Below are 23,783 nucleotides of genomic sequence, written 5' to 3'. Positions count from 1 at the left end.
GCATGGAAATGACTTCCTCGAGTGGCAAGCGGCATAGCTCAACCTTCCAAGCGAGGCTGCTCGCTTGCTAGCAAGGACGACCTCCTATGGGCAACGTGCATTGGGGACTGAGTCCTAAGCAAAAGCTTTCATCCACTGAACAAGCTAATGATGGCGATGCTCTTAGGCGTCGTTTAACTCCTTGGAGGCGTCCATCGGTTGGCCTCAGTCCCTAAAGCCACAAGTTCTTCCTAGATGGAAACCCTGACCGCGTTGGTCAGGCGATGGCGGTACCATTGGCATCATGATCGTTGTTAGAGGCATCATCTTGGAAGCTCACGTCTCTCCTTATCATGCCTATGGAAGAATTAGCTAAAAATTAGAAAGAAAAGGGGGGAGAAAAAAAATTCTGCTAGTGATGTTGAGTTGCAGCGAGATTGTGATGCCTTGGGCCATTTGCTTTGGGCAAGTTGAGTTTGAGTTGAGAACAGTGATGGTGTTGTGCGGCTCATGTCGATATCCCAACCCGACTAGCTAGAGTTGTTGCGGTTCGTGTCGATGTCTCAATCCAACCAACCAAAATTAGTTCGTGGGGATGAGTTAAATTCGGCATGTATTGATACCCTAATCCAACATGTTGTTGTTGTTTGTTTGAGTTGAGGATTGCGTTGTGTCTATTGATGTCCCAATCTAATCGACTAGTTTTTATTGTTTGTTTTGCCCAAACTGGGCTTCATCTTTTTTTTAATATAATCAGCAACTCTCCTTCTTGATTTGTTTTAAAAAAAGGTGAACTTGCCCCAGCGTGGAGGGACAAAACGAGATGTTCGCACGATGGTGGCCAGCGGTGTTAGATCCAACATATGGATACCACCGTTGACCAGTGGTGGATCTAGCCTTAGTGCTTAAGGGGGCTCTTCTCTCTTCCCTTCTTCTGCTCCCTTCCCTTCTTCTTCCTTCTTTCCCCTCAAAAATAGAGGGGGCTCAGGGAGGTATTCATTGTTTGTGGGGAGGTAGAGGGGCTCAAACCCCTTGGATCCATCCCTGTCGTTGATGGCTGTTGGATGAGGGTTAGAGGAGCGTAAGTCATTGTTGTTGGGTCCTTGGCGGTCTGTTGTGTGGAGTTGGTTTTGGGAGCCTTTGGTGAAAGCTTTGCCCGTCATTCCCCGGTGCCAACAACGGCTGCGTCCTTTAACGTAGCTCACCTCACTGGGGCCGTTGTTGAAGCCATCAAATCCATTTATTTTTTGCCAGGTGAAGACTTGGTCTGTTTTTCGGTGTACAGACAGACGATGGCGGCATTGGCGTCACTTCCCCTTGGAGGCATCGTCTTGCATGACCTTCACACTCTTCCTCCGTTGGCTCCGTGTTGTTAGGCAACCTGTGATGTGCGTGTATTCATGTTTATTTTTCTCTCTTGCAGGTTCGGTCATCTTAGGTCATGTTTAGTGTGGTGTTGTTGTTGTGGATTTCTCTTCTTTTGTTGTGTTTTGGTTGCTTGTAACCATCGTGGTGGCTCTCGTAACTCTGCACTTTGGGGTTCATCTTGAAGTTGCGTCAGTGTAATTCTCTTCTTCTTAATAAAATACGTGCTCATCACGTCTTAAAAAAAATTGTTCTTGCGACATGCAAGGAAAAGAATGGGCGTGAAGTATTGGTGAGAGGAAGAAGAGAGGTCGACACTGCGTAATCAATCTTGGATGTGTATTTTAGATCGGAGAGCTTACAAGCGTCGCCTGATTTCAGGTTGAAAAAATTAGACGCCTCATGAATGTAAGATGTCCCTTAGTTTAATGTTTATGCGCTTAGTGTCAAAGATAATAATGTCCTAGTTGGAAAGTAAGGGCAACATCAGTCAGACGAGGCGATAAAATGACTTTCTTTTGATATTGTCCTGTTTCACAAAGTGGCAGAGGATCTCCATTAGATTACAAAACTTCATATATGCATAATTCATGAGAAAGCTGTTCCAATAATTAACCAGAGTGATAAGACATTTGCATGGAAAAGCAGAAGTTTCAAGAAAAAGGAGAGATCTAGATAGATAGATATGTGCTCAGGGCAGGCAGAGTTTCTGATGGATGGAAAATCCACCAATTCTATATTGAGCAGAGATAATGCCTACTGGCCACTTCAGCAGGCCGGCCACTGACATTTAACAAACCAATAAACCCAGCACAACAAGACGCCAAACCACAAGACCGCAACAATCTTGTTGCTTTAGTGCATCGGTCAACCAACCACCACTAAAAGTAATTATTGTTTTTTTCCCTCTCAAATTAGCAACAACTAAAGCTGATTTTGAGTCCCCCAAAAGGCCATTTCCATGAAATTTAGGCCGTGGCCGTACCCCTTTCCCGCTGCATAATTGGAAAACGACAGCGGCGACCTAAACTGGCGGCTTAATCACCTCAGCAATCATGTCAATTGTCATGGGCCACTAAGTTTTGTGTCCAAATCATCCACCCGTTCCACGTCAAGCAACAAATTAAACGGAACGGAACGGGCGGAATCACACCGGCGGACACAGTCACCGCCTCACTGCTGGGCAATGGTCAGTGGACACTGCTAGCTCGAGCTAGCGTCAGCACTCCCAGCGACATGCACGGTGCTTCAGGCTGCAGCCGCCACTCACGCGTGCCGGACGGCCGGCAGGTGGCAGAGTCTTCGTCCCAGGCGCCGATCGATCGCGCTGGATCATCTCGAGCGCCATGGTTTTCCGCGCCGGCCTGGACATATCCTGGCGCAACGGCGGCAACGGCAACGGCATTCCGGACTTTTGCCTGCGCGCCGGCCGGACGGCTACACGCCGGCGCGGCCTGCGCCGAAAAGTAGCGTTCCGTGACTCCCCACACCTCCAGTGTTTCACGATGGCTCGCTTCTTCCGACACTGTGTTGTGTGCAGAAAAAGCCAGATGCGTACGCACGAAAAGCGACGGCGCTGGGCACCGGCGCGCTTTGTCGTAGCGCCGTGCACAGCACAGTGCCGCCAGGCGCCAGAGTTGGGGCACAGCGACTGCCAGTTGTGGTCATGAAGCGAGCTGGGTAAAGTGAGTGATTAAGAAAGTTATTTCCGTGCAGCCGGTGGCCTCCAGTCCTGGGGGTGGGGATAGCCATGTCCTGGTGTCCCCGGCCGGCCGCGGTCACACTCGCACGGCCGGCAGGGCTAGGTAGCTGCAGCCTGCAGGGGATCGAACAGAGGCTACGGCATCCTACGGGCGGCAGGCACCGGCACATGGCTACTTGGCTAGGCTAGGCATATGCGTGCGTGGCATAGCCGGTTAGGAGCACGGCGCGGCGGGTAGCTCGGCCGGCGCTCGGTGGCTGGACTCCGGGCTGCTGCGCGGATGCTTGACAAGGAAAGGGGCGTGTCCTGACTCCTGTTGGCAGAATCTGCCTCGCTTCTCTTTTCCTCATCAAGCACATTGACGGATCTGCTGCGTTTCCTTGGACAGTTCAGTTACCCCTACCCACTTACACACTGGAGCCAGGGAACTATTCAGATGCGTAAGCGGTATAAACAAATTTCAGTAACAGAAGAGAGTTTTTTGCTCTTAGAAATTCGAAATCTAAGTAAACGTATGTTAGGATCTCTACCTCCTCCCTACCACCTTGCAATTTCCATGCAACTACACAAAGGTGTGAATTTGAATCAATAAGCCTATTGATCTAGGGGCCATTTGAGAGGACTTCTCCGAGAATGCTAGTGAAGTAAAAAAAAAGTGGCTTCACTTCATTTTAACCTTAATTTACAAAACAGCTTCACGCTACAGTGCTTCGTTTTGTGCAAAATGCCAAAATGAGACCGTAGTTCTAGGAATTCCGAAAGACCATCTCTTTTCGCTCACTACGCTAAAGAACGACTGATGGGATTGTTTATGTCCAAAGTAGAGTCTGGATGAAATAAGGAAAAAGTCATATTCACCTCCTTCATCAGATTTTACCTCGAACTTGAAAACTGTCCATTCTGCCTTCCTCACATTCATCCCGATTTTGTCCGAGCTGGCGACACATCATCGCCACAGCACCAATCCAATGTGTCATGGGCCCACGTGTCATACTATCACTTACATGCGGGACCCATCCGTCACCCTCTTCTTCTCCTCCACCTTCCCTTCCCCCTCTGGGCAGAACGACAACGATACCCCTGCCACTCGAAATCGAGCGCACCCGAGCCCCTGCGACGCAAGCCGGACCCCGTCTCTGCTACTGTCGCTCTCTCGTTTCCTCTCCCTGCTGTTGGTTTGGATGCACCAGTATGGGAGTGCCGGCGGCCTGGATGGAAGAGCTCCACGGCGCAAACCCAATGTAGACTAAAGGTGAGCGGACGGTGGCCTATAACTATGAAAGGGAGCAGCCAGGCCTCGATCTGTAGGAAGGGACCGCGGGCGAGCCTGGGAAGGGGCACGGAGACCCGTGCGGACGGCCGCTGGCGGGCCCGGTACATACGATGGTGTCCTCAACCCGCGGCAATTTCTTCACCAGTGTTGCGTCAGCCAATGTTACCGGTGGTGATGCAAGGCGCTTAGATTGGGTTGCTGCTTGTACCTGGCTGACGACAACTACTTCAGTAACGTTGATGAAACAGAAAGAAATCAAATATAATTGTCCGTTGAATTGGATCCAATTTTGCATGGAAAGAACCCAAATCATCATGCCGAGTCAGAAGGATGATGCAGCGTTGCTGTGAGGCTTGATTTTTCAATTGTCGTATTGTTGCCCCCAGGATGATGCAGCGTTGCTGTGAGGCTTGATTTTTCAATTGTCGTATTGTTGCCCCCTTACGCATTGAGCTGCCTTGATTTTTCAATTGTCGTATTGTTACCCCCTTCCGCATTGAGCTACCGGTGCTTGCCGTCGCCCAGGATGGTCTCTCCTGTTCCACGCACCGAAGGCTCAGGTCCGAAGCACACCTAGGAGCTTCGCGGGCTCTGTCCCCACCGCACGCATCAGGTACTAGAGGTGCCCCACGAACGCAGTGTCGCGCGTGCTGGCATGTAGTCGTGGTACACCAGAGGCCGCCGCCGCCGTCACGCTACGTGCTGGTGCCCGTGCTTCTCCTCCTCCTTCGACCTCTTCGGGGTCAACAACAGCCGCCGACCCCAACTCCTTGAAATCGGAGAAACTTATCTCGAACTTCCCCTTCCACTTCCAGCCACGCCACCGGCACACTTGTCGGCGGGGGCGACACCGTTTCCTCTAAGAAGAGAAGGTACTCCACAAGAATGTCGCCTTCCAGCCACAACAGCAGGAGCAGCGCGTGGCCGGCCAGCGTGCACGATGCCCCGACAGGCAAGGCTGGACGCACTTGCCAATGGAGGTCCACTGGAGAGCATCGTGCCGCCGGTGGAGCTCGGATTTGGGCTCCCGCCGCCGATGTTTTAAGGGGTCCACTATTTTTTAATTGTTGGCATGTCAATGACAATTCATACACGTGGCAAAACAACTGCCATGTCACTGCCACGTAAGATAAAACCACTGTGGAATCGAGTCGAGGAGGTAATGTGTCCGGTTTTAATAGCATGAGGTGACAGAACGGATGGTTTTCGAGTGCAGGGTGGAAACACGGACTAGGCCCATCGTTCGAGGAGGTAAAATAAGGGTTTCGTGGCCATTTTGTTTGGGCCTTACCAGTTCTTTCTGGCCCAGTATACACGCCATGAGCGTATGCATCGTCATCGGCCCAACACGATAATGATCAGAGGAGAGCATAATTTTAATTAGTATGTCGTGTTTTATGCAGTTACGTGTATAATAGCATAAATATATAGGATGATATGGTTTTATTAATCTAAAACATATCCATGCTTAATATTTTCTATTACTAGAAAGAGAAAATAAACCATGTTTTGATTTTGCTATCTCTTTTTAAGGAATTAAGAAACAAAATAAATATATGAAAAAGTATTGGATTTTTATAAAAAACTCTTAATAATATATTCAAAATTTTTAATGGATTTAGTTGCTTAAATTGAAAATGAATCAACCAATTTTGTTTTCTTGTTATTACGTTATAAACAGATAGAGTAACGAGAATCAGCAATAAGCTGCCATCGAAACGGCCGGAGCGAGTCGCAGCTCGCTGCTTGCTAGGCCTAGGCGTTCACCCCTCCCCGGCCTCCCCCTCATCTCTATTTTTTCCCCCGTTCCCTTCTCTCTCTGTCTCTCCTCTCTTGGTCTGCCTCTCCTGGCGGCGACGATTGGGCCAGCGGCGGCGCCATTCGCCACGTCTTCGCCGGGCCCTTGGCCGGCGACGGCGACGAGCACCCACCAGGTATGCCCGCCCCTTCTCTTCTCTTCCCGCTGTACGAAACGGAGCACCCCAAACCCTAATATAACATATTTGAATTCGGATCTGACACAGATGCAATCTATATGTATTATATACCTACTAACTTCGATTTTGTTTGCAAAACTTATCGGGTGGATTTGGATATCATAAGCTTGGCAATGACTGCTGTGCGTGCGTGCTTCAGGACCTCATGCTGATTGAGTGAACACCAGTACCAGTAGCATGTCAACTTGCCTCCACGTCCAAGATCCCAGGAAAAGTGCTATGTCTCGTCCGGTAAGTGCAAATGAGCATTTAATTTCTGTGGTCTACAAGAAACTTAACCCTCGCACTTTTATACTGAATAAGAAAAGAACGAAAGAGCTCTGTATTGGGCAGTCGGCTGCACATTTTGTCTTTCACTTGGTTGCTTCCTGGGCGTCTTATTGGACTTCCGATTGCCGGGGAAAATGAAACTATGATCTAAAATATCCTGATGTGCACTCCCTGTTATGCATCTTGATGGATTACATTAGCTTCTCAAGAATTGTTTACCTTCTGTAAATAGTATTCGATATAATTGTGCACGGATACTTGAGAGTGGTTACCTGATCCTGGTACCCAAAAGTTCACCTTAGGTGGTGTTTGGTTCATGCGCAAGTAACACAAATGGTAATGTAATTTAGCTGTTCTGGGATTTGAGCTGTAACGGCTACTTCCATACATTGTCTGCTTCCCACTGGTAAGCGGTAACGGAATTGGAATAGAGCAAATGGAGAACTTCCGTTAACACTGGGTACGGAGCGGTATCGCGGTTGAGTTACGCCGTGATCCGTTTCCACCACCAGAAAAAAAAACAGGTGTATTGTTACGCTGTAAATGGATACAGCCTAATTTGGCCCGAACCAAACAGCACCTTATATGTAATGGCTTAGCTTTACAAATCCTAGTGAATGCGTGCAATGATTTTCCATGGTTGTACCAGGTTAATAGAGTTATGAGGAATGGAATTCATAACAAAGGCATGGAGCAATATCGTACCAGTATAGGCATACTAATATACTATTATAAACTTCGGGATAGCAGTGGAACTAAAGGCATGCTATTGTAACCTTAATCAACTTTCCTGTCTTGTAAAGCAAAATAGTCGGTTAGGCAATCATTGGCATAGATGGTTACAGCATGATCACCAGGAAATAAATGTCATTATTACTGTGACTTCCGACCATTATCCCTTAGTTAAACACTCCTGTGATGAAACGGAACATTAATAAATCAATGATATCACCAATGAGCAAGTCAGCGTATGACCGTAATATCAAGAAATTATAGCAAATAGTTATTCCAACAGTGGCCTTTAAGCAACTTTTTTACCCTGTGACTGCTGAAGAGGCTATCACTTCACCTATTTCTTCTTAATCCATAGAAAGAGAGGACTTAACATATCTCTGTGTCGTTTTGTGCAATACCACTTGGCACCAAGATATCTGATAATAATTTTACAAATATGACTAGCATTCTTTACTTCAAATGGTGCACGCATGAGATGTCTCGGCAACATGCCGGTAGTATGGTCTAAATGACTATTTAACATCCCAATACACCTAACTTGTGTCTCCATGTTCATTTTCTTCTCTAGTGAATGCCAGAGCTCCTGCTGGCAAGATTAATTTATTTCTTAGCATTTCAAGTTGGGATATGCAGCTAAAATTGATCTATTATGCCAAAAATTGGAATAATTTGTTAGTGCTTGCTTATTCAGCAAAACCAGTTCTGATTAAATCTTAAAAAACTCACAAATTCTCAAATAAGTACACTCGCAATCCTGGTTGTCAGCGCACCATTGCTGGGTTGAATTTGAGAGTGCATTGCCGTGACGTTAAGGATGCTGGTTGTCACCTTCATTTGGATGAGGGCGGCACCTCATCCAAATGATGTCTCCAACCCACATCATATAATACCACTATTATTATTTTATCTCATTCCATCTTTGCATTTCTTGAGATTTGAACATGAAGGTGCTCACGTGTTAGTCTATGCTGTTCTGTTCGCACTGGAATTAATATGATATATTTTCAATCTAATGCTGTTTTTTATTCATGGTTTTGCTGTACTGCCATCTTATACTTTCTTATTCGGCAGCTCGATTTTGCTGTACTTAAATACAAAAATCAAAAGCTTTCGGAACAATTGGAAGTTCACAAATTTGAGTTCCGTGCTCTTGAGAGTAGATTCAATGATTTAAAAGAGAAGCAGAGGACACATAATGAGACACTTGTCCTGGTCAAAAGTTATTGGGAGCGAGTAAGTTATTCTAGCCTTGTGCATGTTGCCATAACATACATACGTTATAGGCTTTCTTCTGAAATTTGTTTTTCCAAACAGCTTGTAGCAGATCTTGAGTTAGATTCTGTTTGCAAAAGTGAATCTTCGAATTTGAGCTGCAGTACAGGCCACAACAACGTACGAAAGGGTACGGAGCTGTACTTTATGCGTTACGAATTTATTGGACCTTGCATTGTTTTAGAATCATACATGGAGCAGCTAAGAATTCTATGATTTTGTTGTCTTATATACTTTCTATACTACTGAAGCAGTGAACTAGCAGGTATTGTGAAACCTTTTTTATTTGAGGTGTTTGTGGTTCATTGCTCTTTCGAAAATAATTTTGTGACAAAAGTTTTACATGCTTGTCTGTGGAACTAGCTGTTGTTAGTTTTCCTTGGTTCCTTCATGGTTGTTAATAAATAAATATTTATTTGAGTAGCATTTGTCTGTGTTATGTTGTCTACTTTAAATGCTTCTTGTCCTTCTTCATGTACATGCAAATCTATTTGTCAGATGGTATATGCATGGCCCTAGAAAGGGACTTCTTAAATAGACTTTTGGAGGCTGGTGCCACAGAAAGTTCAGATTGTTCTCCCAGTTGCCATCCGGGAAATGATGTCCCTCCAGAACAATCATCAACGATTAATGTTCTGCAGAAGTTCTTCCTTCCATCAAGTGATCTGTGGCATGTAAATAACGAGTTTGTTTCTGCTGCTCTCACTAAACTGCCAGAAAATGGTTCGTTCTGCTCCATGTTTTCTGTTGTAGTATAGCTTTCATGTTGGTTTATATGCTAACATTTTCCTTAATCTGCCCATGTTCTCTAGAACACAGCAGGCAACTACGCAGTGCTACCAGTGACGTGTTATCCAAGCTTAATAAAGTGATACAGGTAGTAGATAATCTTCACTTGAAACACAGGCAGTTAGCAGGGAACTACCAAAAACAAAGAGATTCGAATGCCTGGAATAAAGCTGAACAGAAACGTCTGAAAGGTATTTTGTATTTGTTTTGTGGATGATTATCTTGTGGGGCTTCCAATATCGAATATATTTATGTCCTTAATTGAAAGTACATCACAAATATTTAAAGTTCCATTATGTTAACTTGATTCATCAAACAAGTTAATACTAATCATAAAAAATATAAATTAATTTTCCTGATACTATATGTACATAGCTGTTGTGCAATGATAAAACTAACACATGTATTTTTGTACTTTTCAAGAGGAGTTGACCAGTACTGTTGCCAAGTTGGAAGAAACCAAGCACGAACTGGCAGCACTGAAAGCACAGGGAGACAATAAGCAAGGGACTCCGATTCTTGTTCCTACAGTTGGAAACAAAAATGCAACTGCAGAGAAGGTGAGAGATAAACAAAGAGAACTGCAAGATCTTGAAGCTACCCACAAGGAGTTAATGGTATGTTCAGAGCTCCAAACTATTGTCTAGGTGTGAATGAACTTTAAGCTTGACACATGCTAATATAAGCAGGAACTGAGTTCAAAGCGTCTGGAGGAAATTAGGAGACTGCACAAAGAGAGAATTGAAACTTTGAACAAGTTAGCAACTTTTCAGGTTTGTTGAACCAAAGATATCTGATCAGGCGCAGAATGCACAATTGCTTTATCGTTTTGTACTCCCATACCTAATTTTTATTGTGTGGTTGAAGGTTATGTCTTGTAATGTTGAATACTATATGACATTTTTTACCTTTTTTTTTGTTGCTTCCAGAATATACTGACAGATTTCAAAAGCATTCGTTCTTCCAAAGCTTTTCAGCTTGTTAATGATCAACTTCAGAAGTCTCAAGCAGAGTTGGATGATCACCGAACATTGTTAGAGAAATTACAGGTGGTTACTGGTTAGTGAATTTGCAAGTCTCTATTGCAGATATGTTACACCAAAAGATCTGATCTTTGATTGAACTTCTACTTTCCATGTTTCAGGTTGATATGGATAGCTTTATTTGGCAAGAAAGGCAATTTAATCAAAAAGTTGATCTGGCTGAAATCCCCCAGAAGGTTTCTGCATACTGTATGTCTAGAATTGCTGATCTTGAAAAGGATGTTCAGAAACTATCTAATGAAAAGAATATGCTGGTGCTGAAACTTGAAGAGGCTTCAAGAGAACCTGGTGCTGTAATTACAACACAACATGCTTTAAATACTTTTCCTCTGATCTCTGTTTAAAGCAGGAAATAATTTTTCTTTTTTTTTTTTCAACTTTCAGGTCGGAACCAAGTTATCTCAAAATTCAGAGCTCTAGTGTCATCACTACCGACGGAAATGGGTTCTGTTCAAAGGGAACTGTCCAAACACAAGGATGCTTCCTTACAGTTGCATTCTTTGCGAGCAGAAGTTCATTCACTTTCTAGTATCCTAAACAGAAGGGTATATTTCATTTTGTTGCTTTGCACAATCAGTGGGCAAGTGTTGTGGCATTGATTTGCCGATGTGCCATTTCTTATATTTTGTTTTGTAGGAACAAGAAATTGAAGAGATATCATGTAAATCTGGCCATGCTGATTCTGACATAACCCAACTTCAATATCTGGTAAGCTTTTTTTGTTGTTATTGTTTTTCTGATCTGTATGTACAAATCTTTTTAATATTTCCTGTACTGGTTAAACAACATTTAGTGCTTACCTACTGCAGGATTTGTGCGTTCCAGTGTTGTTTTATTAACATATTTTACATATCATAGGTTCGTGATCTAAGGGAAAATGCAGAGGAGCTTAAGCTATTTGTGGAATTGTATAAGCATGAGTCCACTGATTCCAGGTAGGTTCATCTTAATATGAAATCAACATTGTGCAAATTCTAAGAGTGACATTTCTGGAGCAGGGTACTTCTTTTCACTACTTCTGTATGAAAAATGTTGAGTTAGTCATATTGTTGCAAGCTACTTGTTTATGGCATATTAGCTCCTGTAGCTGATTCCTGAGTCTCGTTGGCCAGTGCCTATCATATTAGCTATTGTAATGTGTTTTTCAATACAACATTCCTGCTTTTAGTGATGAAAGTACTTATTGAGCGTTTGAACATTGTGTGCTGTCCAGTCCATTTATTTCATAGGTAGTCATTTCTGCTGTATTTACATATGTTTTTACTCTTTGGTGGCAGACAGCTGATGGAATCCAGAGACAGGGAACTTTCTGAATGGGCTCGAGTCCACGTGCTAAAATACTCTCTTAATGAAAGTAAATTAGAGCAACGTGTAATTGCAGCCAATGAAGCTGAAGCAATGTCTCAGCAGAGACTAGCAACTGCTGAAGCTGAGATTGCTGAACTAAGTCAGAAGCTGGAAGCTTCTAGGAGGTATTCCATTCATATTCACTCTTCCTTTAGTATTTAGAAATGCAATTAGAAAAGAGAATTCATTTCTACTTTTTATAATGGGTGGGCTCAAGACTGTTGAAATAGTGCGGAAGGCATATTTTCTTTTATAAAATTTTCAAGTAAAGTGATATCAAGTGCTGGATTTCTATGGCTCAGAGATCTAGTGAGACTATCTGATACACTGAAGTCTAAACATGAAGAATGTGAAGCATATGTGGTAGAGATTGAGGTGTGTACAATCTTCCATGTACACCATTCGGCCATGGTTATCAGCATTATGTTTTCAGGTCTCAAATTTTTTATTTTCGATTACAGAGCATTGGCCATGCATATGAAGACATAATGTCACAAAATCAACAACTACTACAGCAGATCATCGAAAGAGATGATCATAATACAAAGGTGATGATTCAAATGACTGATTCGAGCAGTTACTTTGTCTGCATGTGTCTTCATCTCAGTGTTATTGTTTATGACACTTGTTTTATTTTACTTGAATGCTTAAGACCTTAAGAAGAGGTTCTATTTCCCACTCCACCAATTCAGTTAGTGCAAATCATTTTCTTCAGTATTGCTCTGACTTGTGCACCCATTTTGTTTTTGCTGCATCGACACACATCCCTATGTCTGTTCTGGTGTCCAGTCCATTTCCTATTGCCTCTGAAATTGAGAGAAACAGTTTAGAAGATGATTTAGATGAATGGGATGATCTAACGGAAGAATAAGTAGAGGATCTGGAAGAGAAGGGATCAACCATAGTTAGGGAGAACAATCAGGTGGGATAGGTTGCTGGGGATTGGGTCACCGGTAAGTTCAGCCGTAAAGGGTATCGGTTTCTCTGGAGTTGGTGGTGTGTCTGGATGAGCGAAGAGCTACGGGTTGCTTCTGGTTCCTAGGCTTAAGTAAGGCTCATGCAGGGTTGTTGGCTCATTAATGAGTATATGGGAGGCCCATATCTGGTAGTGGACCATTCCTATGTATGGACCGTGTCTAATACGACATGCCATACAGAAATAGCCCCTTGACAAGGGGGTTGGCATCTTGGTGGCGAGCCCATGCATTAGATATGCCATCAATGGCTTTTGAATTTTATAGTGGTGCTTGTTGTGCAGCTTTTTGGAGTTGGATTTTGCTGCATATTAAGGGGTGGCATTGAGATTTTCTGTGGCATTGTAACAGGGTCGAGTCGTAGCTTGGTATCAATGGTTAAGGAGTGTCTTGTTTATAATTGGTGCCATAAAATAAGTGAATAAGATGAAATGTATGGCAAGGAAGCCATAGGCAGGGAGCACTGCCAGACCATTAGGAAGACAGGTGAGACCCTGTTCCGATCTGGCGATCAATAAAAAAATGTTTATATATTAAAATAAATATACATTAGAAGATTAGTAGAATCCAAGTTGGCAGAATTTCAGCTTTTCCTGACTTTGACTGAAGGAACTTAATACTCCATTGATCTGTTGTTAGTTTGAACCAAACTAGGAAGCAAAAGTAAATACACGGGGCTTCACCCTGGTCACTAGTTTCCAGCGGGTATGGTAACCATGGTGATCTACTGGATTTGGCAACCAGTGTTGATATGTAGTTGCATAAAAGAAAAGGTTGAGTTGCTAAAAAAGCCACATTATCGAAACAGGACATTGGGGTTACAATGATTTTGATTTAACAGATTGTAAGCTAGAGTTAGCATTGTACAATGTAATAGTGCGTTGGGCTCTGTGCTAGTTCTTTTTCATCGAATGCACAGGAGACAAAGGCTCCGTATTGTTGTATTGAAGTAGGAACAAAGGCAAGGTCTTCTACTTTGCTTTGCTTTTTCTTATTTTCCTTGTTTGTGACTTGTGCTAGTTCTTTTGAACTTAGGGTACCCAAGGCCCTAAGAAAACTAGTATGGATTATTACTAAAGTTTTTTTTTTTGCAAATAATCTGTTTAAGATGTCTTATCATATAATCATCATGACATGGTAAGGCATCATAGTTGAGCTAATTTTGTTGTGATCTTAAATTTACTCTGATTTTTATTGGGATTTTACTGGTAGTGAAACTTAGTAACCTATGATTTATTGAGCAAGAACTGAGAAGTTAAGAAAACTACATTGAGATTTAACCAATTTGAGGATTAGACCTTGGTACCCTGATTTTTATTGGGATTTTACTGGTAGTGAAACATAGTTACCTATGATTTATTGAGTAAGAACTAAGAAGTTAAGAAAACTACATTGAGATTTAACCAATTTGAGGATTAGACCTTGGTACTTTAGAATGTATAGAGGTGTAAGAAGCATAACATTTTTCAGTAGCTGTTGAATTAATAATTACTCATTGTGACTGCAGCTTTTCATGGAGGGTGTTAAAGCAAAACAGTCACATGATGCTTTGCACATGGAAGTGTGCTCCTTGCAAAGAAATTTGCAGCATGCAAACACTTTGATGGATCTGTACAAGCAGAAAATTTTCCGCCTAGAGGACCAGGTTGGTGGCACATTCATTCCGAGAAGCTATATTAATCTGGTTTGGGAGCTGAATATTTTTCCTTAATTTCCAGCTGCGAGTTTGGTCAGAGCGGGCGAGGAGACTGTCGGAGGATGGAATGCAGCAATCTATTTCACTGGTCAATTCTCAAAGAAAGCTGACTGGTATGCGTGGAGAGGCTCCAAAGCTCAGGCAGTCAATGGATGAACTACAAGCTAAGGTTGGGAGCAATCGACTGGAAGTTGCCGAGCTGCTTATAGAACTAGAGAAGGAGAGGTGCTTTATACAAACATTTCCTTTTCTGTTCAGCAATTAGTTTCTTAATATTTAGTCTAACAAGATCAGTTTTGCTCCAGGTTTAGTAAGAAGAGAATAGAGGATGACTTGGATCTAATGTCAAGTAAAGCTAATTCTCTTAGAGAGAAGACAGATAATTCAGCAGTCCTGCAAAAGCTTCATCATGAGGTCAAGGAGTATAGGGGCATATTAAAGTGTGGTATCTGTCATGATAGGCAGAAAGAGGTAGTGATCTTTACTCTTTAGTTATTCCTGACATACTTGGACAATAAAAGTGAACATTTAATCGAATGACACAATCTTCTGATTGTAGGTTGTGATTGCCAAGTGCTACCACCTCTTCTGCAATCAGTGCATACAGAAGTCACTTGGTAGCCGTCAGAAGCGGTGTCCATCTTGTGGTCTAAGCTTCGGTGTTAACGACGTGAAACCTATCTATATATGAAACAGTACAGTGAAGCTTGTGTCAGCATGCATCCAGGTCAAACTGCATTCGGTGCTTTTGGTAGACAGACATGGTGGTTCAGTCGGTGATGTAACATAGCTTTTGTAGCTTGTACAACCGAACATGTAAGATAGGCTAAAATGTGATTGCTGGTGCCTGCCGACATATATAATGCCAGTGTTGTTTCATGCACCTTTTGTAAAGTCTGTTTGCCCTGCCCAAACAGTTAGAATAGCCTGACCATTCATGAGGATAGGTGCTTCCCGCCATAGTGAGCAATGTACAATCCATAGCTTTAGTTAGTTTAATTGATGTAGCTGACAATAAGAATGTAGGTTCCTTTTTGTACATTTCAGGTGATTGCCAATAGTGAGATTTCTGTTAGATGCAGCGTTTGATGAGTACTTCACATTTACTTGAATCTTGCATTGCTGCCTTGTATTTCCTTACAGTTGGAATGAGTTGATATTCTTTTCCGTCGGTGTTTTAAGGATAGACTTAAGCCGTGATTGTGTTAGATTACTAACCTCGATTTTTCTGTGTTTATGTTTTGTTCGCTCGGTTACTCTAGCTTATGTAAGTTGTCTGTGTTTGTAAATGCTGTTTAAAATAGTATTCTGGGAATTTTGCTGTGGCGGTGTGAGCACTATTTTTTTAATGTATAAACCTCTTGGATTTTCAGTTTTGGAGCGCCCGTTATTTGGGCCTACTAGCCATTCCGGCCCACCTTGTAGATCTGCTATGGTACAGCCCGTCAAAGTATATTTGCTGCGCTCTTTTTTTTCTCCTCTTTTGGTGGAGCACTAGTGGGTTCTCACCCGAAACTGCTGTACTCACTGACGCAAAGATACTGAGCCACGCTTTAAAAAAGATTTTTTTAATTAAGGAATAGATTCCGGCCTCAACCATTTACAAGTGAACGTCTACAGCCAACGAAATTACATCTCCAAACCGACACTAGTAGCAGCACTCAGGCTAACTCTGGAGCGCAAAAGCCCCAACAAAGATTAAAAACAGAGAACTAAACCAGACTAAAAGGTCTATGCTTAAAGCCCGCACTGAAATTCCATCCAAATTTGCTAAAAATCTTCATGACTGTAACCTCCAGCAAACTGAAGCTCTCTTTCAAGCTTTCTCTTCGTCTTTAGATAGCAGTGACCAGCACCTTGTCCAGTAAATCCTCCGGAAAATTACCTGTAAGAAAGAGTTACCTCATTTCTACTCAAGCACAAGGTCCAGCAAAGAGCAGCGACTCCCACTAAAATTTGGTTTAAAAATGGATACTGAGCCAAGTGCAGCAGACTTGGATTGAACTCATATCTTCTGCTCCACTGGGTAGACAGACCAAAGCAAATGACTCTGGAAACTATGTGGACAGCAGACACAATACATATACTAGTAAAGTAGTAATGAATGCACGATCCGTGAGTTTGACGTTCAGATTATTAAAGCCGACCATGTACTTGCATTGCGTACAGCAGAGCAACAGAATAACAGATGCATGGGGATTATTTGAACTTCTGAAGCCCTCCTCCTCGCTGCTGCTCCAGATGATCCAAACGTTGCTCCATACGAATTCAACCCCAGCACGCGGTCCAGCCCCCACTTGCCGCACTCATCGCCATCCCCCAGCATCCGCACGTCCTGCGTACGTACCCGCACGCAAGCAGTGAGGTCGGCTGGTCGATCGAGCTGCCCTTCGCCCCTGCCCACTGCCCACCGATCCAGCTGCCGGGTTCGTCGGCGGCGGTGGCTGCAGCTGCGGGTGGGGTGTCTGCCGCGGCGAGGACAGCCACGGACGCACGGCCTGCCTCCCTGCCCGCCCCGAGAGGCCGTGGGCGCGGCGCCCAAGCCCCCCAACCCCGGCCGCTCGGCCGGCAAACCCACCCAGCCAGCCTGCAGCCTGCCGCGCGCTTACTATATTTGATAATCCTGGCTTGGCGCTTAAGCTTTGTGGTGTGCACGGACGGCGCGTCGCCCGGCGTCGAAGCAGACCATGGATCGATCTGGACCGTCGAAGGGCTCGATTCGACAGCCCGGCACCACCAAGCCTGCAGAGACCGGTGAAAACGGTAACCTTAGAAGGAAGGGAGCATCAAAGAGACAGTGGCTAGTAATCATACAAGGCTTTGTTTCGTTCGCGAAGTCAACCGTAGCGAAGCGGTGGGATTAATTAAACTAGCCAACAGTCTGTTCCGGCCGTGAGGAAGTCAGGAAGATCGATGTGAATGGGTGATCCCTCGCTTGGAGTGTCCTGCTCCCCTCAAAAGGTTCTTGAGTTCTTCTGATATATCCGGCCGTTGGTGGTCATATGAGATATGACATGCGTTGACATTGCCCTATTACCTGTAGGAGGAGAAGCAGCAGGTGCATGCTCCACCTCGCCAACAGCGCAGCGTGTCGGGGGTCTTGTGTGTGAATGAATTATATTCCCTGTACCAGTATTCCGTCATCGCGTTTAGGAGTAGTACATTATACGCACGCGGGTACAGCATGAGTTCAGGAGAGATAGAGTCATAGAGAGATAGAGATAGACAGAGAGAGATACAATGTTACAATATACACGGGCCGGGGTGTTATTCTGTGCTGGTGCCAAGTGCATTCGAAAACTAACGGCTACTATCGCTCTGTTTTGAAAAAAAAGAAAGAAGGGAAAAAAAAAAAGGAAGAAGGCAGTTGGCTACCAAAATTTGAAGTTATGGGAGTTGACAGAGTTTTGGCAAGCTAAAAGTTAGAAAAAAATTGCAAATATTTTCATAAAAATAACGGGAGATGTTGGCAAACTTTGCTAAGGAACCAAATAGTGGCTAAAAAATTTGGTTTTGCTTTTGGCAGCAAACCAAGCACGCTCAAAATTACATACTCAGGATACGTCGTATTTTTTTTCGACCAAAGGCATTCGCCCAGTTTTATTAAAATGTTAGAGGCTGGGGTTACCAGCGACGTTACATCAGGATCCACATGACGCCCGGCACACAAAAGAAACAAACCGATCATGTGAGAGAAGCTCACAGCAGAGCCTACACAACAGCATCTATGTTAACTCTTCACACACAAAAGACTAACTCTCCATACACAACTCCAGCAGGTCAACAGAAGAGGGCGACCATTAGACTTCTTTTTCACGCATCCATCTCTCGGCTCCCCTGCACGAGTTTGCTGATCATCGTCTGCACCCCTCAACCTCCTTTTGTTTCAGCAACGGCTTCCGGTATGAAAGAAGCGCAAGCCACTTGTAGACTGTCATCTCGTATTTCAGAACGGAGAGAATATGTTACGTGCATGCCCACTTGCCCAGCTAGCCGCCGTCAAGACTAAAGAGCTGTCAAAATCTTTCTACATAGTGCAGTGTCTGATCCTAAAGATCTAACGGTAAGTGCCTCCAACAGCTCGCACGGATGCCCATGTCGCCATGTCGGCGTCGCGTCGTGCAGTTTCGCGACGAGACCGGCCGCACAACCCATCTCTAGTCGATCGTACGCCGCCCGCACACGTACTGTTGCCGTGCGCGCCTGCAAGCAATGCAACGCAATTCCTGATGGGAACCCATTCCTGAGGGCATGTACGACGGATAGACACCGTTCCCATCTCAAAACAGTTCGCATCCAGGCAGCAAGGGCGCAGCAACAGCATCAGGCAGAAAAAGCACAAGGCGGCGGCGACGGTGCCGGCGGCGTGTGAGGTGCTGATTGTGGCGATGGCGCGATAGAAAGGCTGCGGTTTCGTCAGCATGCCAGCGGAAGAGGCAGCGGTCTTACGGCTCACGACTGGATCGGTGGCGGCGAACTCCTCGACGACGGCTCGACGCGATGGCTTCCTCCACCGACGATCTCTTTGTCAAGCGTCGGCAAAACGATTTGGTTAGCACGAGCCAGGGGCGGATCTAGGGGTCAATCCACTAGCATGCTTTCAACGCCGCAGGATTACAGTTCATCGTTGCAATTTATCACCGCTAATCCCATGAGCCTTTTTCTTGATCTCGACTGAAAAGAGGCATCAAAATTCAGTTTGTATGTGTCTGACAGGAGGTGTTGTCCATGTGGGCGCAGTTTCATGGTGGATAGTGTAGTAATTAAGCCCTGGACTTGTGTTAGTAATCCTAAAACTAATTGTAGCTGTACAGTAGTTGTATGCTCATCTTGTTTGCGCTTGATCTCATTTGCAACGAAAAGCAACAAAATGGTATACACAGATCTTATGTATCTGGGCATTAATCAGTTTGTACACAGTTAAATAGACATCCTAATGTTCAACTTATCTATTTTACTGTCTGTATGTGATGTGGCAAGACTACAGTAGCTCTAAGGGCATGTACAGCGTGTCTGTACACCTCGTTTGTATGTCGTATATTTTACAAAAAGAACCCCCTTCCTGAGCAGACGAGCTCGCCCCGGCGCTTCGCGAGACGATGAGCGTGGCTCGTGGTCCAAGAAGCCGTCGTCTCTCTAGAGTCGCGTTGTACGGGGGAGTCGACGAGCGGAGGATCCAGTACGGGTGCGCGCGCGGAGGAAGGCACACGGGAATGGATTTTGCACGCCAAATCCACCGCCGTCTCCGTATATTCTTCATTCTTTCCAGGTATCTTCACCAGCGAGATGGACCACCCTAGCACACCATCGGATTCAGGCTAGAAGAGTACAGGCACGGCGGCAGCGTTGAGAGTGGCGGCGGGGCGGAAGGCCAAGGTCAGCGGCACGCGGGCCTCTTCCTCCATTGGTCGTGGATCCAGTAGGGCAGCTGGCCTCTTCCCCGTTGGAGGCAGATCTGGCTCGGCGGCCGGCCTCCTCCCCTTTGTTCGCGGATCCGGCCCAGTGGCGCCTCTCTTCCCCATCAGCAGCGGCAATGGCAAAGCATCAGCATCATCCTCATCCATGGCTGCATCCGTCGCGGTCGAATCCTCCCCTATCGGCGGCTTCACTAGCCACGGAACTACTTTTTCGCAACCTGCTGGATTTCCGTTCCCTCCATCTCCATCTCTGGCTTGGTGGGGCTCGGACGGCGCTAGTCAAGGGTCTTCCTTAGTTCGGCATTCAGATGCAACATGGTAAGAGAACTTGTGAGCCTCTTCATTGGGAGCCTGTCCAGATCCAACATGTTATTCAGTGTTATGAAATTGACAGTAGGTGTCTTTGATTATCAGTAGATTACTGCATGTTTTTTTCTGAAAATAGATATGAAGTGATTTGAAATGTTGGACTAGCAGTAGCAGTGGATTTTTTTAATTAGTGTTGACAAATACTAGCAATAGCCTGTGATCTTATTTTGGAACTCTTCTTTTTATAGGGATAAAGACACACAAGGTGGTTTCATGAGGTACTTCGGCAATCAGCCACATAATTTTCATTTGGTTGGTACACCTTCTCACAATAGCCATGTCAATATATCTATTCCTGAAACCAATGGAGGAAGTTCTCCCTCAGTGGTGGAATTCTTATCAGAGCAGCTACCTATTCTAGTCAATGATGAGAACGAAATGGTTAGGACTGAGAAGCGGATTATGTGGACACCACAAGAGGATTATGTGGACACCACAAGAAGATGAAAGATTGATGAGTGCTTGGATTGAAAATTCAACGGACTCAACCACTGGAGCCGATAGGAAGGGCGAAGCATATTGGGGTGATGTTATCAAGGCATACAACAAGGAGACCCCACCGCAAAGGAATAGGAATGCAAAGCAAGCCAAGGATCATTGGCACAAGATTAATAGGTGGTGTGACCTCTTTGAATCTGATTATTTGAAGGCTCGTAGGGTGTTCACAAGTGGCTACTCCGATGAGATGCGGATGGATACAGCCAAGAAGTTCTATTTGGATCACAAGCACCCTTTGTGATTAAGAATGTTTGGAAAATTTGTCGTGAAGTGGCGAAGTGGAAAACATACAACGAAGAGCTGAAGAACGCTCGTAAAAGGAAGTCATATCACCTCGAAGAAGATGTGGAAAATGTTGACAGTGAAGATGAGATGCCAAAGCGACCAATGGGACAAAAGGCAGCTAAAAAGTCCGCTCTTGCTGCAAAAGGCAAGTCAAAGGCAATGGGTGATGATGGAAAATCAAAGGAATCTGCAATTCATGTGGAAAAGCTTGATAAATTGAGCAAGATCCCAGAAGAAGCTAATGCAAACCGCATGAAGGTGCTAGAGATGCAGCAAAAGTTGTCTTCCGATAAGATTGAGACCACAAGGCTTACCCATTTAACAGCACAAGAGAACAGAGGGTCCAAGAAACTTGAGATGGAGGGGAGGAGGCTTGAGATGGAATCAAAGAAGCTTGAGATGGAGGGGAAGAAGCTTGAGAAAGAATCAAAGATGATGGATGCATATAACAACCTCATCTCACAAGATACAAGTTCAATGACAGACGACGAAACGTCTGAGCGACTTGCTGCCATGAAGTGTTTAAGAAAAATGCTTTTTTCTGAAATTATCTAATGTGTTCTTTCAGTTTCCTGAAAAATTAATGAGCGAGTTATCTGAATATGAACAGAACTATCTGAATATTATCTGAATGTGAACAGAGCTATCTGAATGTTATCTACATGTGAACAGAGCTATCTGAATGTTATCTGAATGTGAACAGAGCTTTGTTTTATGGTCGATGCGTAGTGCTCCACTAGTTTCAATTGCATACACTAGTTGATTATGGTCCACTAGTTGTTATCAGAATTACTGCCCACTAGTGTTAGTTAGCATGCGTACTGAATAGAGGCATGTTTGTTAATGTTATCTTTCATACTATAAATTAGCACCAGTTGCCCGTGCTGCAGTTCATTTTTCCACCTCCCTGCTCTAGTTAGTTCCTATGGAGCCACACGTTGAAGAAGATGAGCTGCAAGATGCTGAGGACTTTGATCCTGCAGAGGTGTTCACCGTAGAAGATATGCTAGCAGAGGATGAAATCTTAGAAGATATGCTACAAGAGGAATTCAAGGCCGACATCGATGGAGAAGCATCAACAGTATCTCGCCGTTGCCGACAAACTGGACCGCGGAGGTACATACCAAGGAATCGAGAAGCAGGTCATGATGATCTTATCGCTAATTACTTTTCTGCAAATCCTATATACATCGATGAGATGTTCCGTAGGAGATTTAGGATGAATAAGCCACTGTTCTTACGTATCGTGCATGCACTCAGTGATTGGTCTCCTTATTTCACCCAAAGACCCGATGCTACTGGTAGGAGTGGACTTTCACCGCTTCAAAAGTGTACCGCGGCTATCAGGATGCTAGCTTATGGAACCTCGGCTGATCAACTTGATGAGGTGTTAAAGATAGCTGCAAGCACTTGTTTGGAGATTTTGGGAAAATTTGCTGAAGGAGTGATTGAAAAATTCGGTGAAGAATATCTACGCCCTCCAAGAAGCGATGAACTGGAAAAAAATCTTACGAGAAAATGAGGCTCGTGGTTTTCCAGGAATGTTGGGAAGTATCGATTGTATGCATTGGGCATGGAAGAATTGTTCGAAAGGTTGGGCAGGCATGTTCACACGTGGTGATAAAGACGTTCCTACTATGATCCTTGAAGCGGTGGCAACTCGGGATCTTCGTATATGGCATGCTTTCTTTGGTACCGTCGGGTCTCAGAACGACACAAACGTTCTAAACAAGTCACCACTATTCATTCAAGCAATAAAAGGGGAAGCTCCTGTGGTACACTATAATGTAAATGGAACACAATATGACATGGGTTATTATCTTGCCGATAAAATATATCCAAAATGGGCAGTATTTGTGAAGACAGTGACGGCCCCTCAGTCGGCGGAAGACAAATTATTTGCATTGATGCAAGAAGGGACGAGGAAAGATGTCGAGTGCGCATTTGGTGTGCTGCAATCACGCTTTGATATTGTTCGTCAACCAACAAGGTTATGGAAGCAGGGGGATGTTATCAACATAATGCAAGCTTGTGTTATCCTTCACAATATGATAGTGGAAGGTGAGAAGGATTCAATTAGAGAAGTCTTGGATTTGAATGAGAATCCAAGTGCGACGATAGTGCTCCCACCTGAAGTGCGTACAAGCGATAACCCTAATCCTACCTTCGCAGAGGTACTTCGTAGAAATTCCACTATCAAAGCTCGGCCAACACATAGGAAACTCAAGAAGGATCTAAGCGAGCACATATGGCAACGCTATGGAAACAAAGAAAATTAGATAAAAGACGTTGCATCTATATGTAATATAACTATTATATTGATGGTTTTTAAAATATTGTAATCATGTTGTTCTTATTTATCCTTGATACATGGTATACAAAAATTTATTTATAGTTGATCCTAGCTACATGCAAAGCATTAAACACAAAGCATTAAACACTTTAGAGACGGATCCTTATCTGTGGATTATATAACCTATCTTTATACCTATCTTTATACCTATCTCTATGAAAGATTCGAGATGTTTAGAGACGAACACCTTTTATACCTGTCTGTATGAAAGATTCGAGACGTTTAGAGACGAACAGGTTAACTGCCCTAAACTGTTGTACATGTGTTTGCGATCGCTGGAGCCATCGTTCTCCGTGCCTAACTGACCAGTACCAGTAAAGCACTAGAGGCTTAGACCATTTGATAGATTGATCATTGATGCATGCATCCATGGAGATTGCTTGGTTCGAGCATCCTCGACCATGCACGCATTAATTCTG

At 44.2% G+C, this 23,783-nt stretch overlaps 1 protein-coding gene and 1 pseudogene across 2 annotated transcripts; both read left to right on the top strand.

The window, feature by feature from the left end:
- The first annotated feature begins 6,093 nt into the window (after positions 1-6,093).
- On the top strand, positions 6,094-15,554 carry LOC101753927 (E3 ubiquitin-protein ligase BRE1-like 1). 2 transcript variants are annotated; one of them, XM_004965607.4, is made up of 20 exons: positions 6,094-6,253; positions 6,423-6,547; positions 8,393-8,554; positions 8,636-8,723; positions 9,092-9,316; positions 9,406-9,573; positions 9,806-9,999; positions 10,072-10,155; positions 10,312-10,431; positions 10,527-10,713; positions 10,810-10,970; positions 11,062-11,133; positions 11,284-11,360; positions 11,703-11,897; positions 12,075-12,147; positions 12,234-12,320; positions 14,254-14,391; positions 14,465-14,667; positions 14,748-14,913; positions 15,002-15,554. In XM_004965607.4, the coding sequence occupies exons 2-20, from the start codon at positions 6,494-6,496 to the stop codon at positions 15,131-15,133; spliced, it is 2,586 nt and encodes an 861-aa protein (XP_004965664.1). In that variant the 5' UTR covers positions 6,094-6,253; positions 6,423-6,493; the 3' UTR covers positions 15,134-15,554. The 2 variants fall into 2 exon arrangements, with proteins under 2 accessions (XP_004965664.1, XP_004965665.1); XM_004965608.4 differs by having other exon boundaries at positions 6,095-6,253; positions 6,456-6,547.
- A 3,952-nt stretch (positions 15,555-19,506) lies between these two features.
- LOC105914163 lies at positions 19,507-21,674 on the top strand (annotated as a pseudogene).
- Positions 21,675-23,783: the final 2,109 nt, after the last annotated feature.

Source organism: Setaria italica, chromosome IV (assembly GCF_000263155.2).
Source record: "Setaria italica strain Yugu1 chromosome IV, Setaria_italica_v2.0, whole genome shotgun sequence".
NCBI classification, from domain to species: domain Eukaryota; kingdom Viridiplantae; phylum Streptophyta; class Magnoliopsida; order Poales; family Poaceae; genus Setaria; species Setaria italica.
The sequence above is the reverse complement of the archived record's forward strand: the minus strand, read 5'-3'. Positions and strand labels throughout refer to the sequence as shown.

What these genes read in the sequence shown, in the direction of transcription:
- LOC101753927 (XM_004965607.4), top strand. Translation starts at nt 6,494, where the DNA reads ATGTCAACTTGCCTCCACGTCCAAGATCCCAGGAAAAGTGCTATGTCT. An exon ending in CTAGTATCCTAAACAGAAGG is followed by an intron (nt 10,971 to 11,061) that starts GTATATTTCATT and finishes TTTGTTTTGTAG; the next exon opens with GAACAAGAAATTGAAGAGAT. An exon ending in GTCATGATAGGCAGAAAGAG is followed by an intron (nt 14,914 to 15,001) that starts GTAGTGATCTTT and finishes TTCTGATTGTAG; the next exon opens with GTTGTGATTGCCAAGTGCTA.